The 19,705-nt window shown below is 39.2% G+C and overlaps 1 protein-coding gene across 2 annotated transcripts in view; it reads right to left on the bottom strand.

The window, feature by feature from the left end:
* Positions 1 to 10,926: 10,926 nt before the first annotated feature.
* The window catches only part of LOC146718238 (multiple C2 and transmembrane domain-containing protein 2-like), a 44,036-nt gene continuing 35,257 nt past the window's right edge, over positions 10,927 to 19,705 (bottom strand). For both annotated transcript variants that reach the window (XM_085438884.1, XM_085438961.1), the window contains 6 exons: positions 19,106 to 19,219; positions 17,285 to 17,326; positions 15,400 to 15,509; positions 15,035 to 15,144; positions 14,432 to 14,529; positions 10,927 to 13,417 (listed from right to left, as the gene is read on the bottom strand). In XM_085438884.1, the coding sequence (XP_085295010.1) occupies positions 13,370 to 13,417; positions 14,432 to 14,529; positions 15,035 to 15,144; positions 15,400 to 15,509; positions 17,285 to 17,326; positions 19,106 to 19,219 (522 nt within the window). In that variant the 3' untranslated portion in view covers positions 10,927 to 13,369. The remainder of the gene's footprint in view (positions 13,418 to 14,431; positions 14,530 to 15,034; positions 15,145 to 15,399; positions 15,510 to 17,284; positions 17,327 to 19,105; positions 19,220 to 19,705) is intronic.

Raw genomic sequence — 19,705 nt, 5'->3', positions numbered from 1 at the left:
ACTAAAAACTACTTCCGAAAACATTCAGCTTTGATATTAATGAGTTTTTTGGGTTCATTGAGAACATGGTTGTTGTTCAATAATAAAATTATTCCTCAAAAATACAACTTGCCTAATAATTCTGCACTCCCTGTACATACTGACATCGACTGGAAAAGTTTGAATGTGCCCGGGGTTGTTTTGGCTACAAATTTGCCCTTCAGATTTAATATAAGTCCCTTTCACCTCACCGCCGCTGAGTGTTAATGATAAGCAGTCTGAAAATCAAACCAAGGACAACTATGTCCACACCTTTGTTAGGATTAGGCAGGACCACTGTGAAAGTTTACTGCCTGTAAAACAAAATCAATATGAAATGTGGACAAGTGTATGAATTGTATTATGTGCAAGTACGTTTAATTGAAATAAAGGTACTCATGTCTCTATTACGCCACTACATCAGCTAACAGAGCGAGGACAGTCATTATAGTGTATCTACAACGTATTCAACTAGTGTCAAAAACAACATCACAAGATCAGTGCAGATACAGGGTGCTATGCATAGTCTTTCATGGCTGAAGTCTAGTATTGTCCTGCATCTTCTTTCTTAGCATGTCTGACACAATTATCACCTGTCTGTATCTCTCTGCTATGGATAAAAAAGGAGTGCCTGTAATTTTAATGTTCTGCTGAATGAAGAGATTCCAATTCTGTTCTCTTTTCACAAGTTATATTGAATTTAATCCACTGAATGCCGTCTTTGCTTGCTGGCTTCATTCATCCAATCACCCCCCCAGTGTTAGCTTTTGAGATTTGAGAGGGGAATGATTTTCATCTGCAAACAAACTGCAGTTCTCGATAGAATTCCTCTGTCGGTCAAAACTGAGTGTTGTTATTAAGCAACTTAAAATGACACAGTCTGCAGAGGGGCCTGCCAGTGGAAAGATGCTGTCCATTAGCTGTCAACAATGACCACTGGGTCTACCCTCCCATGGGACTGGCAAGCAAGGCATCGTCTCATCCTGAGTCTGGCTGAGAGATCACACAGGCTCCATTGTCTCAAGCAGCCTGGGGTCTTATTGTAGCAGCGCCTCTGGGAAAGGACGAGCCTTCACGTACGTGGTCTGTTAAAGAATGGGCTTTCTCCAGGCTAAGGCCATGAAAACTGTAAGGGATGAATTTAGGGGAACACAGAGAGGCTACGGAGTAGATTTGGAATAGGGGCACCCCTCCTTAGAGGAGTTTGGAGTCCCCTTCCAGACCTCCCTCTCCCTCTCCCGGTGCTGACCTCTCTTCTCCACCTCTGTTTAATAATGCCTGGGCCTTGGTCATTATTTTGGGCAGATGGAGACGGGGGCAGGCAGTGAAAGGAGTTGGTGTCACTCCTGAGGAGAGGATGGTAGGGATGACAGAGAAGAAAAAGCGAATCAGAGAAAAGATCAAAAGCAGAAGCTCGCCTTTCACTCGCCTGAAAGCGCTAAAGAGGATAAGGAACGATCAGGCCTGGGGTCTCCTGTCCTCTCTGGCAATTAGACTCAGCTGATGGAGAGAAAGGCGTGAATGGCAGGGTTCAAGGCCCTCTCTAGGACTCACACAACGGGAAGGAGTTTTTTCCCCAACGCCTCCTTTATCTTCCTCTCCTTTCAGAGTGTCAGAAATGCAGCTGAAATATCTCTCCAAAAAGACAGCACAATCCCCAATGCCAAACCTTAATCACGGTGGCTGATGAGATTGAGGGGGGGAGCATTTGAGAGAAAACACACATTCTTTTCACAATTCATCTTTACACTTTATATGAGACCAGGATTCAAGGGCAGTATAGTAGGTTTTTATGCGATAATTAAATAGAACAAATAAGGGTACACATTTTTATGACAAGAAGAGGACATATTAACTACCAATAAATCACGAGATCTGATTATGTTTAAAAAGTTTCTTAAGGGCTGGAGATGTGGACAAAAACTGGACCAAAATCCATTTATTCCACATTCATTTTCAAGCAAAAAATGGATTACTTAAAAAATAGAAAACCTAAATGTTTAAACCATGATGCAACCATAAAAGAAAGTGAACTCAGTGAGAAAGCTTAACAAATTAGTATTCATGCATCAGTAAATAAATGTAACTTGAGGGGCAGGAATGAAGGGTTTGTACAATGACTTGGTCTGTTTCATACAATTTAGTATTCATTTTTTGACTAGAGAGCTGTCTTGGGCACGGGCACGGCAACATTTCCCACAGGAACCTATTACCATCTTCTACATATGCAAGAGTTTCAATAAGCCGTCTATCATCCTCACAGAGGGACACGCAGCTTTTCCTACAACTTTAACAGCTTGTCATAAAAGGCGCACAGGGGATTTCAATTACTCAGGTCATCAGAGAGTGAAGAAACAGTATTTGGGTCACATGTATTGTATCTGAGCATATACTTTTTGGTAACGGTTCTGAAAAATCCATTTGTAAAACAAGGAAAAATGAAATGGCTAAGGTTAGTGTAGTTAAACAGCACGAAACAAAAAGAAAACATTTGGGGGATTAGATGCTTTTAAAAAGTAGCTTTTTCTTGGGCTCATTCTTTCAGAAGGGTATTTTGGCCTTGCAGTCCAGACCCCAGATCTCTGTAGATACACCTGCAGCGGAGAATAGAAAGGCTCTGGACAGAACTGAGTCAGACATCAATTTTCAGTATGGCCTACAGACAGAAGATAACTCCCCCTGCCAGTCTGCTGCTCCTACTTGGCCTCTCATAGGCAAATCCTCCCTGGGAGGAAAGCTGAGAAGAGTCCCACACACCATTAGCATCACCGGCAGCATTTCTGTACACCAACAACAGCTCCTGTGAGAATCTGCTTGAAAGAGACCAGCTGCAGTGACTTGGAGGTCATAGAACTGCCTGTGCAGGAAAGCATTCCACAGCTGAACCTGGATTTGCTAGGTCTCTGTCAGAACAGAACAGAGTCAGATGTTTCTTATGCTCTGGGCAGCGAGGGAGGCAGACGGATGCTCCCTCTCAAAGCAGTCAGGGCTGTAGTTCCACTTGCAATCATCCAACATTTTCAGCAAAGGCAGACTGGGAGTGACCCTGTCTACTGCCAGGATCAACTGGACGCACACTGACCCACAGATGGCCTACAACTTCAAACAGGCTAATAACAACCTGAGCACTCCTACGATTAATCCTCCATCATGCATTATGGAAAAGTAGTCTCATTCTTCCAGTACAGAAAGGACTCTATCAATTCCACATCTGACCCCAGTGGCCAGAACAGCCAGATGCAAGACCTAACATGATAATTCTCAACATGCTTTGCACCTGCTTCAAACAATACTTATCATGAGCACTATCAATAATTAACTTTCTGATTCACCAGCCAAAGGAACATATTCATCTGCCAAGTATGATTTTACTAGATAAAATAATGCACTTTGTGTCCCAAACACTTCTTTCAATAACCTGCTCTGATGCAGCAGTTGCTATGGATCCTGTTTGCTTCTTTGCCTAGTTTTCCTTTGCATTTATGCCAGAGGGACATCAAAACAACTTGTGTCTCTTTCTACCATCACCAGATACAAATTATCCAACAACCTACCTGTGTGATGACCTACTGGAAGCTGCATAATCGCTGCCTGTTGTGGCACAAATTAGGCTTCTAGTCCTTGGTTACACCTGATGCCCATGGCCCCGGGCCTGTGGGAAGGTGATGATCTAAGCAGTGTGCCAGGAAGCGTAAGTTCTGCAAAAAGAGTATTGTTAGGCTAAAACACACACCCTGGCCATCTTTCCCTTTAATATAGAGAGTTTGAGCCATTGTTGCATTTTTTAAAATAACTGACTGTGTCAGAAAATACACTCTCCTAGCAGTGCCACATTTTCCTCCTCTCATTTTAGACTGAGCAAAGACTAGGAATAACAGTGACTCATTATTCCATCCTGAGGGTCAAAGTGCCATTACATGGGATATAAGCAAATGTTAGTATGCAAATGTTAGCACCTATATATTGTAGGTGGTAATTTTTATTTATTAATTCCTTTAAAACAATTCTATATTTTGTTTTGATGAAAATAAAACCTCTAATCTCACAAGATTTAAATCTATAAGATAAATCTGATGATTACAGATTACAGAATTATTATAATCAATAAATTGTGTAAATGCCTTAGACTGGCTTCAGTGAGCACTGACCTATAGCTCACACTCGGTTAGCTTGAAGCTCAGTTTGAGGCGGTGGAAGGTATGATTATCAGCCACAAAATTTGGGGTTGGGGAGGAGATATTACTCCAAGAGATGGAGGTAACTTGTGGCTTTATTCACAGGTTGGGTGAGGGTGGAGTGGGAGACTGACAACATTTACTGGTGGTGACAAAACAATAAGACTGAGAATACAAGAGGCAGACATTAGCTTTCTCTCAAGGCTGCCTCCGTCCGTCCTTAGATGGGGTGCGGAGCTCAGTCATTCAGGACATATTCAGAATAGAGCCACTTCTCCTTCATATTTAAAGGAGCAAGTTGAGGTGTTTTGTGCATCATCTGGAATGCTTCCCGGACATCTCAAAGGAGACATGTAACAGGCATGTCCAAAAACAAAACCTTGGGACAAAACTGCGACACATCGATGGACAGAAACGATATCTCTTGACTGTTTTGTTAATGACTCGGTATCCTCTTAAGCTGAAGAAGTGGTGGGGGAGAGATAGGGGAGATTATGGCATCTCTGCTTAGTCCACAACCCCCCACAACCTGGATAAGCAAGAGAAAATGGACTGATTGATTTTAAATTGTAACCTTTAACATATAAGAGTTGATTACTTTGAAATTAGGGTTTCATTGTTTAAACCCTTTGAACAGTGTACCAGTGCAGTCGGGTGGGTTCCTCTGGGAAATTCAGCTGACCTTAAGGAGCAGTGGGCAGGCAGCATGCAATACCTGGAGACCAAATCTCCAGTGCTAAAAATCCTTAATCTTAAAAGAGACTTAGGCTGCAGTTAAACGTTTTTTTAAAAAAAACTAAAAAGAAAACTACAGGATAACTATTCTAGTATTACAGGGAATTTATGACATACTGAGCAACAATTTAGACATCTGAAGGAAATCTGGAAATAATTTTTACTTCAAATATCATTAACCACTGGGAACATCTTCTGTTATTAAAAGGTACAGCATGGGCATACAACTAGCCAAAAATAGCTTCCAGGAAGATGGTTGATGACTTCTGCTTCACATACAAGTTGTAATGTGATTTTAGTTGCCCATTTGTTGTTCATTTTCAAACTTGGTTGTTTCTTTTAAATTTTAGGCTTCTTAAATAATTATGTCGGTCAACAATGTTGGCCTCAGCTGTTGTTCACCTCACCAACTATGCTGCATGTGGGGGAAATAATTATTTGATCCACTGCTGAATTTATAAGTTTGCTCACTTACAAAGAAATGAACATTCTCTATTTTTTATGGCTAGTTTCATTTTAATGGTGAGAGACAATTCAATTCAATTGTATTTATACAACACCAAATCATAACATCAATCGACTCAAGGCGACAGAAGAGAGAATATCAAACAAATTTTTTAAAAAAAGTTATAAATTGATTTGATTTGAAATGTTTACAGAAATTCCTTTTTTGGCTACTGCTTGGCAACTTAAAGCATCAACTCTTTTCATGGATTTCCTATAGTCTGGAGACTGGGGTATACATGTGACTTCTTGAGCATGGGGGACCTCACGGTTTTGCAAGACTTCAGTTCATTACAGCAGTGTGTTACAAGTAGTGTTCTTTGTGACTGTGGTCCCAACAGCCCAAAACTCCACAGATCGTCCTGTCTAGTTTTGGGCCGATCCACCACCTTTCTCATAATCTTGCCTCACTCTAGGATATCTGTGTCCTAGATGGCTTCTACAACAATAAGGATAAGAAAAATGAATATGACTGAGCAGAAATCAGGATTTGATTACGAAGACTGATTCTCATCCCAGACTTTGCAAAACTGTTGTAAAAGGAAAGAAATGAGGTTGCAATAGCTTACTAAATGTAATTTCTAAACAATTGCAATGCCTCAAAAGAAAGGATAAATTGCTGAAATGGACAAACTGTTAAACGTAATGGCTAAATAAGTGAAATGCCATGCTTCAGCCACAATCAAATGGAACATTGACAGTACTTTTATAGTCACTTGCTGCTGGGAGCCATAGATCTTAGGTTGGCCACTTTAAAGATAATACTAGAAAACATTTTATATGAACTGATTCAAATGGTTGCAAGAGGTTTTCCAACTTTGAAACATAACTAAAGATCTTAATAACAGGCTGCACAAACAACCAATGGGGTCCTTGTTTGGGGAGGTCAGAAACAGGTACTTAAGTGCTGCATCACATGACCAAATGAGTGTTTATCCACATCTAAAAATTGCCTTTAATAAATAAACAATATAGCACAATATAGTTTGAGTGCTGACTACTAAAAATGCCAGTGTCCAGCTATTTCAAGAAATTATTTATTGGTTTAAAATTTAACATCCTCAGAAGGAACAAATGCATTTTGCGCCAGGAAAGTCCACAAATACTAAAAGACATTTTTTGGTTTTTATTTGAGATTTGTTTATGACACAAAATATCTTCCCCAACCTTTAATCTTTAAGATAAAACAACAGAAATCTTAACGTCTTACTGAGAGTTTAGCATTTCTGAAAGTTTATTTTTATGGCTAAAAAAAAATTCAAATACAAATGTGTTTTGATGTAATTACTTTAAATAATTGCACAATGGAATAGGTGCATCACACACACATCCCAAACATCAATGGATCCTCCCAGTTGAAAAGGAGCAAAAGCTATAGACAAAAATAAACACTTCAGATTTAAATATGGCAACAAAGACAAAAACGCCTCCAAGTGCTTCAATTGAATTCAAATGTTTTGGAGGCCACAACAAGGTCTACTGTCTTGCACAGAACTTTTCTCTGTGGGTCAATACGTACTGTGTATCTTACCTGACAGTGCTGATTTTAACAGAATTTTAGGGGGGAAATCTGTAGTATATTTAGGGAGTATCTGATGCAAAACAACAACAAACACAGACAAAAGGCCAACATAACATCACTGTGTCGTTCTCACAAAAACTATTTTGCATCTCCTCTGTCAATCAGAGCTCTGAGCTGTTCATTGCCCCAGGCTCATTTGGATCAAGGTCTTTGATGTTGGCCTGCTCCGGGACATCACAGTCGAGCCACAGCCTGTGGGCAGCAGCACAGCTAGTGCACACTGCGCCTGTGATTTACCTGGACCCAGACTCCCTGTGGGATTGTAGAAACTACAGGGGGTGGTAGAAGAAGTGTGGTGTGTCCGCATGGTCAAACTCATGCTCATTAATACATACAACTAATGAATGTTGATTGACAAAGGAAAAGAATTGTGAGAAGTAAAAAAAACAAAAAAAAACTTGCCAAGGTGTTTCTATAAAATGACATTTATATCGAAATGCTTCCTAGTGCTGTAGTACTAACAACACACGTCTTTTTGTGCATTTCTTTGGATGTTCAAAGAGGTTCAGGCTTAACTAACACTTGTCATAAAGAATAGCCTTAAAAAGGCTGAAACCTGCTGGTTATTATAATAAAGCTGTTCCCTATTCTGCAAGTGCTGCTGTATCTTCAACCTCTTGTTCTTCTCCATGCACCTTGGAAGTGGGTGAAGTTGTTCTAGAAACCCCCATTCTGTTTCTCTAGATGGCCTCATTGTCTGAGTTGCGAAGCAGTTCTTTGGACATGTACTGAGTACTGATTTTAAAAAAATCTGTTGAATTAAAAACAAAAGTGCAGACAAATCACTTTAAATGCAAAATCAATGCACATATGTCTTACTATTTGACTGATATAGCATAGAGCAGGAAAGAAAATTGACTTTTTTTATTTTGGCTGTTTGTTCGTAGTCTTACCCTTTGGTAATTATTTCTTGTTGTGTTCAGCCACTCACAGATATTTCCGACTTGCTAGATGCTTCATCTCTCCGTGACATTTGAGATTTGTTGCCAGTGTGCCTGACATTCTGAATTTTTGATTCAGACCTTGTGGGCAGAATATGCTTTAAAATGTTAGATTCCTTCTAACGGAGTCTACAGTAATTCACCTTAAAGCTCCTTAAAGTCTTCCAGTATTGGGTTTGCTTCAACAGTGCTACAGATAGCTGTATCTAAACTGCTATCTGAACTAGATTTCCCAAAAATCTAGTGTTTGAACACACAGTTCAAACACTAGAACAAAAACCCATTTTTTTGTGGTGCCATTCAAAATCATATTTAACTGTCTAATGCAAGTATTCAGTCACCCAAATATATGGCAGCAATGCAGTGTAGACATGGTCAAGATGATCTGCTGAAGTTCAAGTAGTGTTGCTGACCATGCCCACTCCTTTATGACCACAGTGTACCCATTTTCTGATGACAGCTTCCAGCAGGATAACTTGTTACAAATAGGATATAACGTCACAAAGCTAAGATCTTCACAAACTGGTTTCTTGAACATGCCAATAAATTCATTGCACCCAAATGTCCTCCACAGTCATCAGATCTCAGTCCAATGGAGCAACTTTGGGGTGCGGTCGAGAGTAAGCTTCACATCATGGACATACAGCTGACTGTGTGATGCTATCATACCAAAATCTCAGGAATGCTTCCAGCACCTTGTTGAATCTGTGCCACAAAGAATTAAGGCAGTTCTGAAGGTAAAATTGGTTCCAGCACAGTATTGGTAAGTTGTAGCTGATAAAGTGTCCCATGAGTGTAGACCCTCCTGAGAACTAGCCTATTCATTTCTGTCCTCTGTAATAGACATTGGTTTTTGGTCAATATCTTTTAACTTATTTGAGCTACTAAATAGAGGACATCCTAAGCTTTCCACTGATATCTCAATAATAATAATCATGTGTTCGCGTGGCCTCTTTTAGCTCCAAAGAGGAAGTAAATCACAAAAAAGTTCAAGGGGAAGATTCTCTTTTCCTTGGTTCTCAGAATATGAAAACTTCAATTTTACTTGGAGTAACTGTTACGGTCGCTGACCTCTAGTGGCTCTCCCTCTGTAGAAGAGTTGTTTTTCTCCTTTTCTTGTGTTGCAGGTCTGCCTCATGAGCCGCAGCTGAGGTGTGTTCCAGCTCGTCAGCCACGGCATATAGTCTGCCATCCTAAACTGCCACACCCCCTGCCATTTTCCCCATGTTTGCCAGAGCTGTGAGCTGTAGAGTTTTGGGCAGCGGGCCTTAGTGTGTATGTGTGTGAGAACTTACCCTCTGTGAACTTTGGTTTTTCTTTCTTTTATTGTAAGCAAAGGTGTACCCTTATTGTGTTAATTAGTTTGTCATTGTGGAAGCAGGTAGGGGTTCTCTGCCATTTTTGTTTCAACTGTTTTCTCCTGGTTTGGTTAGACAGGGAGCTCAGCCATTGTATTTTGTTTTGGTTAGTGAGTACTTGGTTTTGATTTCTAGCTAAAGTGGGGTGTTTTGTTTATTGTTTTGGCCTTGGAGACCCTGAAGAAAAGAGCTTCCCTGTGCTTGTTTTACTGTAGTAGTTTTAGGCAATAAATCTTGTATACTGACATCTATTTCTCCAGTAGTTCATGTGTTCCCTTTCACTTTGTGTTACCCCTCGCTCCAGTCGACACTTCGTTCTTAAGTGGGGCGTAACAGTAACACTGTAAAGCATTGTGTAGCCTTCCATTCATGTCTTCTATGACACGACTTTTGTCTATTACAGTTAAAATAATTGAGCTTAAACTTGGAAATTAATAGATTTTTACAATACTGGCGGTATATTGAAAAAAATAAAACACTGAAATGATACGAAACGTACCCCTAATTACATTACAAATTTTACAAGACATGCTTCAAAAGGCACCATCTCAACAAACACAGTAGAAAAGCTCTATAACTAACTCGAGGTTTGGAAGACTTGCTTTAGAAGTCAGCCTCAAGTTGCAACTCATGGTACTGCCAGAAGGGTTGTTTTTTTTTAACCTCACAAAGACCAGTTTGTTTGACAATTGTGATCACAGTGTACTTTGCCAGGGTCTGGTTAAGCATCCCATGACCTGGCCCTCTCAAGGAGGTGGGATGAGGCATGATTCAGTTGAACTTTGGCACATTAGGCATGTAGTGTGATAAATATATCAGGTATGTTAGAAGGCAGAGTGCCACTACTTCCAAAAATTGCCTCAATTAATGGAATCAAAGCACTTTAGTGATGCAATATAGCAGACCTACATCAGGCGTATTCTGGAGCAACGGCTGAGTGTGAATGAATGCGTTTGTGGGTCAGTTGGCGAGGTTCCCCTGACAGAGCTCTTTGGTGTATTAGATAAATGCAAGTCCCTGGTCTTTTTGTGCTTGCTTTTTATAAGACTTTTATAACTTTTGACCAAATGTCATATTCGATGACAGCGGTAAAGAGACATTTCTAGAGCATAGGTGCAAACTATCAATTTAGAGCCATATTAATAATAATAGCCAAATACTTCCAATAAAAAAAAAAAAATATAATAATAATAATAATAATAATAATAGCCAAATAAATGGGAAATATACCAGGCTTTAAAAAAAAGAAACATTTTTACGTTAACAAAGTGTCTAAAAATCCCTTGAAACTACAAAATCCCAAGATGGTGCTTTGTTTTCTTTGACAATGTGACACACTGTCTGGAGACTGTTATCCAACTGAAATTGATAAGTTTCAACGTGCTGATCTGATTCCCAGCCAGCCTACTTTATCAAAACATATTAGCTGATTAACAGTTGCTGAGAAGAGGTCAACAGCAATGATGGTAACGATAATTATTCTCATCATCAGAACAATTTTGTGATAATTATACATCTCTTGTGATGAGAGGTAATATTTGGAAACAGGAAGACACAGCTGAAAAAATGAACAGATGTGATCACACTATTTTACAAGTAGCTGACTACATGCATTGATCTGAGCTGTGTTTTTATTGGAACCAATAAGATCTCTGCGCAGAGGTAAACATGTTCAACATACTTAGAAAAAACAAACAAACAAAAAACAAACATAGTCATACATATTACTAAAGTTTTGACAGGCAGCCAGAAGTTAAAATAAAATGTCATATGACTTGACATAGGAATTGAGACACAAGCCAAGCAGTCGAGCTTGCTGTGAGTGAAGGTGCAAACAGCTTCCTGCTAAGCAAACGGTCTTGTGCAGTGATGGGAATCATTTAAGTGCCCATTAGATCGTTTCCCACCTACACACACTCACACCCACACACACACACACACATGCACACAGAGTTCATACTGAATTTAGTTATTAATGACTTAATAAAAACTGTTAAGGATAATATTGCGCATCCACAGCTTCACATGCAGCGCGCCTCACTGCACACATCCAAACACAGGCACAGCTGAATGTTCTCTGGTCCGGTATTGAGTTATGACAAGTCTTTCGAGACCTACTGGCCACAGTATATGTGGTTCATCATAATGCAGGTGCCACGTCACATTAGTCTCCACGTGTGAACCATGATTTTACTTGGTAATTCTGAAGCCTTTCGCTGCCTATACATATTCATGCTGAGCCTATAAGTGTCAAATTGAAATGTCCTTCCAGTGTCCTTGACAGCAGGTTATTAATATTGAATACCCAAATCAACATTATAACTAGATGAAGAGATATGCAGGTCATCACCTGCCACAGTCTCCACACCTTCTGTCCTCAGACAGTTGGACAAATCATCAAATTATTGCATATATTGTGTAGCACCGTCCAGGGTATTATATGCATATCGCATTGAGCAGCTATTTGTCAACAGGAAGTTAATAAAACAATACAATGTTAACAAGACTCAATTATACTCAAATGCGATATCTAATGAGGTCAATCCTCAAATAGATTTGTAAAAAAATGTATACAAAAACATTGTTCTTGTATTACTTGAAACCAGGTTTCCTCTAATTTTCCTCATTTCTCATTTAAGAGGCAGCTAACTGAGAGCCCACGCGCTCTGACTTAAAAGCCATAAAACCCAGGGTATTACTCGGAACAGCAACATCTTAACTATTCCAATTCTCCAATCCTTAAATTAGTGAGGCTGTTGTTGCTTGTGGCTGGTTTTAAAATCCACCTCCTGAGCCGTGTGCAGCCCAGTACCAGAGGATTGTCTGGCTGCTGTGCTTGATAGGATGCTGGCTGCAGGCATCTCGTCACAGCAGCTGAGGGGAGGTCAGGCAGGTCCTCCTGCTTGTGGCGACGCCCAAGGGCCATCAACGCAGCGGGGAGCCCGGGCGCCGGTGAGGTCTCGCACGGCTTTGCCTTGCTTCATGAAAGCCTAATGAAGAGAGGGGGCTCTGAAACGGTGCTGTTAGACGCCCACAATCCTGCAGCAAGGGAGCAGGGAGAGGATAGATGATGCTTGCAGATGAATTCAAAGAGATGCAGCACAGAGCTGAGAGAGTAGAGGCAGATAACATACCGCCAAGTGTTTGTGTGCAGATTTATTGCTGTTAGAAATGAAGGACACAAAGTCTTCTTCAGTGATTGCCAATAATAAATAAAGTGTGTACAGAAGTGGCCCCACCCCACTAACAAGCAAAGAGTAAAAACAACAGAGTACAGTCCTCTGTATAGAATGTATGAAAGCAATCTAAAAACTTAATGTAGGCACATATCCTTGCATGTAAAAATAGGCCCATATATCATGCAAAAATAAAATTAGTCACCATTTTATGAGCATATCACTTTATCTATGCTTAAAGATAAAGGAATATGATGCATAATTTGTGGCCAACTTTACATTATCCATTTATATAAACATATAAAAAGGTGCAAGTTAAAATAATTGCGCCTGTAAATCATCACTAACATTTAAAACCAGAGACCTTGCACTTCCAGAAAAATATACCTTTTTTAAGTAACATGTTTAATTCGAAATTTACTGTAAAGATTATTTCTCTTAAATTGCATAAAAGATTTTAAGTATGTTACGTAAATTAAAATATGTACAGGACAAACATGTATAATCATATTACAAACCAATATTACAGTTGAGTTCCAGATGGCACAGCCCGAGGCGAAGAATATAAATTAAAGCAGCTTCTAATTATCAATCTTTAAGAGTAAACTGTACATAGAATGCACAGACATTAGTAAATATTTAAAGTAATCTGTGAAAAGTCCTCAGTAAGGACATCTTTGGCTGAAAGCTGTTTAGGTGCTGGTTGAATGAGGCAGTGAATGAGGATTCGTGGCGGCTGAACAACCTGAAACCAACTCCAAGTGAGAGACCGCAGCGCTCAGACAGTTCCTCCATCCTCCTGAAAGTGTTTTTAGGTGGGAATCCCACACACAGCAGCATCGGGTCCAGTATTCATACAGTCTTCCATCCACAGTGCATTCTACAAGACTTTCTTCTTCCTGCTCCCTCTCAGCTCACTGTACTGAACCTGGAAATCATCACATTTTATAAATTTAAAATATCAAACAAAAGTACCTTAGACAACAACAGACATCACTCAACAGAAGCAAGCAGTTTAAATTCTTCCCATTTATGAAGTGAAAAGCAGCGAGTTCTTAAGGTTCATTACAGGGTGCGTACTTTGATATTCTGATAATGGAACGGTATATTATTTTGTACACAGTGGTCAAAAAAAGATTAGTTTAAAAGTTTAGGATACTTTCATCATTAAGTAAAATTAAAATGCGTTTTCTTCACTTGTTGTAATATTTTTTTGCAAATGAGAAGAAGAAAGTTCTGTCACTACCAGCACTGAGAGGGAGACCCATAGTCATCGTTCATACACAACAACAACAAAACAGAGATACTGGAAAGTCACCGTTACGCAACCCATTGGCCCAAGGGCATTGTAGAAGGAGAAGAGACAAACGGGGTCAAACAGCTTAGAGAGACAGGGACTGTGAGGAGCAGAGACGACGGCGGGTAAAAAGAGAGAAGACAGAAAGGAGAGTGCGAAGAAAGAGAGGAGAGGTCAGCACGGAGATCATGTGCAAGAGGAGGAATGAAAAAGAAACTTGTGAATAGTACTCACTTAAAAAAAACAATGTTTATATAGCTTATAGGTGCAAGGTAACCATTTTGAATCTTACTGAATGTAAGATTCAGTAGGACCCCATAACACTCACGACAGCTTTTGAAGCTGAAGTGTTGGTAAGTACGAACAGGAGACACCAGCAGCCGCAGCAGCAGCAGCAGCAGCAGCAGCGTCTCCCGTCTCAGCCTGGGAACAGCCTGCATTACAAAGCTGCTAAGCAGCAGACCTCCACCAGGGATGTATCGGGACCAAAACACAACCAAAATTATACAGGGCTACATAATTATACAGATGGAGCTAATTATACAGACAAGAGTAAAGAATGCCTGGGAGTTGTTGTAGTAAGATGCAAAGCTAGCTGGCTCTGGGATTTTGGGCTTCCTGACCGGCTGATCCAGCGGAGCTTACCTTCTGCACATCTGAAGGCACCCTCGACAGGAAATCAAGCACTTCATTGTTGTCAATGCTGTACGGGTTCCGTAATTTCTTGGTGAATTTATTGATACCTAAAACAAAAGTTCACACCAACATATCATTAACACTAGTCTCCTGTGGCTGTGCTCTTTGTTTCCATACAAACAAATACTTGCAGGGGAGACTCATGCTGTCCAAGAAATATTGCTTTGAGTATCCCCAGTATGTGCCTTTTTTGTTGTGTTATTGTCACTTTTTATAGCTGGAAGACTTACACCACTTTACACTCCAGTCATTCAGCCAATAAATTTATCCAGTAAAAGTCTTAACAATAGGATATACATCATAGTCAACATCACTAACATAATAAGTTGCAAATGTTAAAAAGACACAGCCGGAAACAGATGGAGCAAATACTCCTTCGGCCTTACATAGCTGCTGGATAATAGAAAGATTCAAACAAAAGAGATAAAAATAAAAGTAGAGGAGGGGCTTTTTTCTACGACAAACACTTACAATAGTGGAAAAAGATTTTTGTCATCAACACAAAACAATGAACACAAAAGAAATGAAATAATTACCACATCTACAACTCACCCCATATTAAAACTATGTAGCGTATAGGGATGAAGTATGTGATAATTGCTGCAGTGATGAACACCAACAAAGCCAAGGCTGACAGGAACGGCATGGTCCAGTTGAACATGCTGACAAATAAGAAAACATCAGTCAGAGTCAAGGAAGGATTTTCTTTCTGCATTAATTCAGTGAAAATAAACATAAAGTACAGTACTTATTAGAGCAATATTAAAACATAGAACAACAAAAATAAATGATGCATAATTATTAACACATTTCAGGAAAATGACAAAATTAAAGTCAGTCATAAACATGTCTGATTCTTGAATTGGAAAAATCAAATGGATACAGCTCTGAAATTACAATACATTGTTATCTCTTACTTTTTAATCCTCTCCCCTAAACAAGCGATCCCGTCGAGAAGGTTTTGAACGGTGAGGATGATGTCTTGGACCATGTGGATTTTCTCTATGAGCCCTTTCCTCTCGGACTCCTAAAGCAGCAAGAAAAAAAAAAGACAAAGAAAAATCTGCTTTGGAAAACACTCAAAGGCAACACAGTGGTCATGAAAAAACTGCAAAAACCCTCAAAAACAACAAAAAAAAAAAAAAAAAAAAAGATAAATACAAAGCATCTTCAGTTTTTGCCTAATATGGCCAATTTTATTTGGAGCAAAAATATTTTTAGCAAAAAGAATAAAGCTCTCTCAAAGATGTGAATTAAAAAAAGGTAATGAACAGTAATAGTGTAAACTGTGTTGTTTTAAGTACTAATTAAAAATGAAGGACCGTGTCTTCATGGTTCTAATTAAAGGTTTTGCACCGGTTGACAATATTCCTGCAGTAATAGCTTGTGACAGACTGACAGACGTGCAGCTCATTAAATTACTCTTAATGCTTGCAATCAGCACCAAACAAGCTTTGGTTTTTGCTAAGAGAGTTACTTAGTAAATGTTATGGTGCAATATCCACCACTTTTTGCTCTCCCTTCTAAATATAATAATAATAAATTAAAAATAAAGGCTGAATAAAATAATCTCTTGTATATAGAGTTTGTACTGGACTTCAGTATTATTTATTACACATTTGAAATAAAGTATGGACACTTGAAAGTAGATTAAACAACAAAACTTCTGTGGGAATTTGCAGGCTCGAGTATAAACTAACCCTGCCTGTTCAGCTTTGTTTGCACAGACTGATAGCTACAACATTTCCAAAACCGCAGCTTTGATCAATACCAGGAAACCAAACCCGTAAACACACTCATTCAACTCTGATGAAGAGTGTCTGCAAAATGTGAATGCAAAAACAAAAAAAGAAGGAGAAAAAAAAGCAAGTTAAGATGTGAAAGGACTGGACATCGCATTATGAAAGAGACAGAGTATCGTTCTCAGGCTGCTCCAGATCCCAGGAGGAAAAATGACTTTTAAGTAAACAGAGGAGGCCAGATCCTCTCGAAGATCTCTGGAGTGAGCGCCAGACTTCAGACAGAGACATGGCCACATGTCCACATCAAATGCGTTGAGACTAAAGAAGGGTTATAGGTCCAAAGAGAGGATCTGCGGTATGTGTGGATGGTGGGGGGGCAGCGTTAGTTATTGGGGGACAGGGCAAAAGGATATTCCAGATGCACAGTGACTCAATGTGAAAAACCACATGTGAGGCAAATCTCGCTTCACCTCAGTGAAGTATCCATCACTGCACTAAACCACTTCAGCCATTTAAGGGTCACATTCCCACTGGAACCAGTATGAGAACCACTTTAAATCAGGCCAATGCCGGCCATTCAAAATGTCCACAATAAACTCCTGTCACCCTGAAGAAATATTTCATTGCCTGAAAGCATTTTAACACTTTCAAGATAAACTTTCAAAATGAGCTCTGAAAAAGCATGTCTAAGTGCCGTCATTAGTTCCATATTGATGGTATTATATGGTGTGTTAAGCTGAGGGACTTTCCAAATGCAGCAGAACCCTTTTCCCCACCCCTCTATTTGCATATGAATGTGTTTTGACAAGTGGAAACGGGTTGGTGAGGTCTTCATTAAGCTCAAATGTCTTTTGGTAAGCACAAGTTTACAAAAAAATACAACTGGTGCTTGACAGGAATCAAAATGCATCAGAAGATTTAGTACTGAATAAAAAGCTTAGCAACACAGACCCATAGATCAGAGGGAGATACCTTTTGTCAACATGAACAAAATCAAGCTAAATTCTTTTTTTATTGAGCAGCATACAAAAGTCAGCAAACACCTGGCAGAGGCGCATACCTTCTCATCGTCTTCATCCTCATCCGCCAAATCCAAGTTGGTCTGAAAGAAACAATTGCAACGGAGAGGTGAAATTATGAGAATTTCATTATCAGACTTAATAAAGCTCGTCTCACTGGGACTGTGAGATGACGCTGAGATCAGTCTCCTGAAACACTTTGCAGAAAATCTGACCAACACAGGACACAGTGGACTTTTCAGGAACTAATAGCTAATTAATACCTTTCCATCAGCACCGGATCACAATTGCTTGTATGCGAGAGAAATAGCTCAACAGGTCAAGCCCACTTAGAATGACCCCACTTAGTGTGTTTTAGCATGATTCAGCTCATTGTTTTTGTTTCTCCGCTCTTATCTTTACTGTTTTGGTTTCGCACCCCGATCATCTCATCTTAGCCTACTACCTAAAATGAGCATCTAGCTAGTGCAGCATTAAGAAGTCAAACCCCCAGCAGTTGCCTGGCTATTTTCAGGCTACAATGAGCATAAACATGCACATTTTTCCAACTCAAGAAAAAACGCTTCTTGCTATATATCAGTGTTATGTCTAAACCTTGCTTCTGCTGCCCACAACATGGCAAAAAAAAAAAAAAAAAAAAAATCTTTACTCCAACATTGATCATTTGTTCTGATCTGTAACAGGATGCTGCACTTAAAAAAAAATCCATGTAGGTTATTTCACATGATAAATTTGTCAAATTTGTGTGTTTTCAGGTTTGAAATGGACATGATATCAGATATAGTTAAACCCAAATATGCTCAGAGTTTGTATATGATGAGTTTTTGAATGTTTTCTTGTTTATTGACCAAACTTTAACTTTTATTGTTTCATAGTTAGGAATAAAAACTTTAAATCAGTTGCAGAGGGCGTTGCATTGATTTCCAAAGTAAATTCTATAAATCTTTACCCTATGCTTCCTTGTGACAAATGAATCTATGTGCATGATCTGATCAACATGCAGATCTGGTTCTTTGAGGACATATACACTGTATACTTACATATATAGAGCCAATAATGTTTTCTGCAAAACATTTGCCCACTATTTTTAATGTTCTAAATTGTTACTTATTTTGATAATCAACCGATCATTTGACTTATGTATGATTGCATATGCTCTAGTCAAATTAAAAAATAATAATAATAATAATAATAATAATGTTTTACAATTTTCTTACACAGATCACCTGAAAAGTTAATTAATTGGGAACAAAATAGTCAACACATTAACTGAATGTGTATTGTTGTGTGAGCAGAGCTTGGTGTATAAAATTTGCTACCATGTATTCTGTGTTGAACCACCATTAATGCATTCTCTAAACAGACCTTGTGTTTCACATTCAATACTTCTTCAGAGTGTTACATTGGGGGGGAAAAAAAGCAGGGAGCATTGTGACCTTGTGACATTGTAAGAGATAAAAACTTTTTTTCTAATCTGACCAGTCACAACAAGAACAGGGCAGCAGGCCAATTACAGTGAAGCCGAGGACAAAAACTAGAGGAGGAACGGGAAAAAAGAAAACTGCGTTAGTAAAGGACAAGCGCTGTAAATTAGCTTAGGCTATAATGGTCTGTTACATTAGTCTATTCAGTGAGTTTTCAATGCTTATGTATTATGTGTTATTTTATTATTATGTATTATGTAGCCATGTGCGACGGGTTGCTATGGAAACATACCAGCCTTTAATTATGAGAACAAAATGTGGCTTAAGAGGCTGTTTTTCTACAAAATAAAGAAATAAGAAGCGTGAATAAGAGCCAGCAGGTCATTTGGCAGAAAGAGGAGAAGATGGATAAGGCTGACAAAGCTGCTCTCAACTCACCACATCCTGGCTGACCCGTCCAGATTGGATCTGCAGGTAGTTCCACGAGATGAGCAGAACAAAGGAGAGGGGCAGCATATAAAACTCCCAGTACCATACTGTCACCAAAAACACCTGCGGGCAGAGGGTCCAGAAATCAGACATCAATGAAGGCAAAAGGGGAAGCGTTACATTTTAGATCAACCAAACAGGAATTCGATCTGTTATTAAATTGGTTGTAAGATAATTGGTCAAGCTAATGAAGGCTGCCCTACCATTATACAAACTCTGCACACTAATTGCAGTTAGACTGCATATGCTGTGCAGGTATAGATGGTATATAAATGGCTAGAGGCTCTAGGTCTAAAAAGTGATGCCAATCTGCTGTTAAAGGGGAAGACTCCTTTGGTTGAAAAATCAAGTTCAATTCCATAAAAAGCTATGACAGAATGACCCAACTTCTTGAATTCAAACCTCAATAAACACTTTGCTGATGAGTTAATAGTCTCAGCCACATGTTAATGCTCTTTGACATGATATCTAACAGAAAATGATCTCCATCAGGTCCTGAATTAGAGTATAATTGATTAGAAGATAAATGGAGAATAAGCATGGCTACCT

The sequence above is a fragment of the Copadichromis virginalis genome, linkage group LG1 (genome assembly GCF_057382275.1).
Source record: "Copadichromis virginalis isolate Kocher_CV1m ecotype Utaka linkage group LG1, C_Virginalis_male_GT1.1, whole genome shotgun sequence".
Lineage (NCBI taxonomy): Eukaryota > Metazoa > Chordata > Actinopteri > Cichliformes > Cichlidae > Copadichromis > Copadichromis virginalis.
This window is presented reverse-complemented; position numbering and strand designations above follow the sequence as displayed.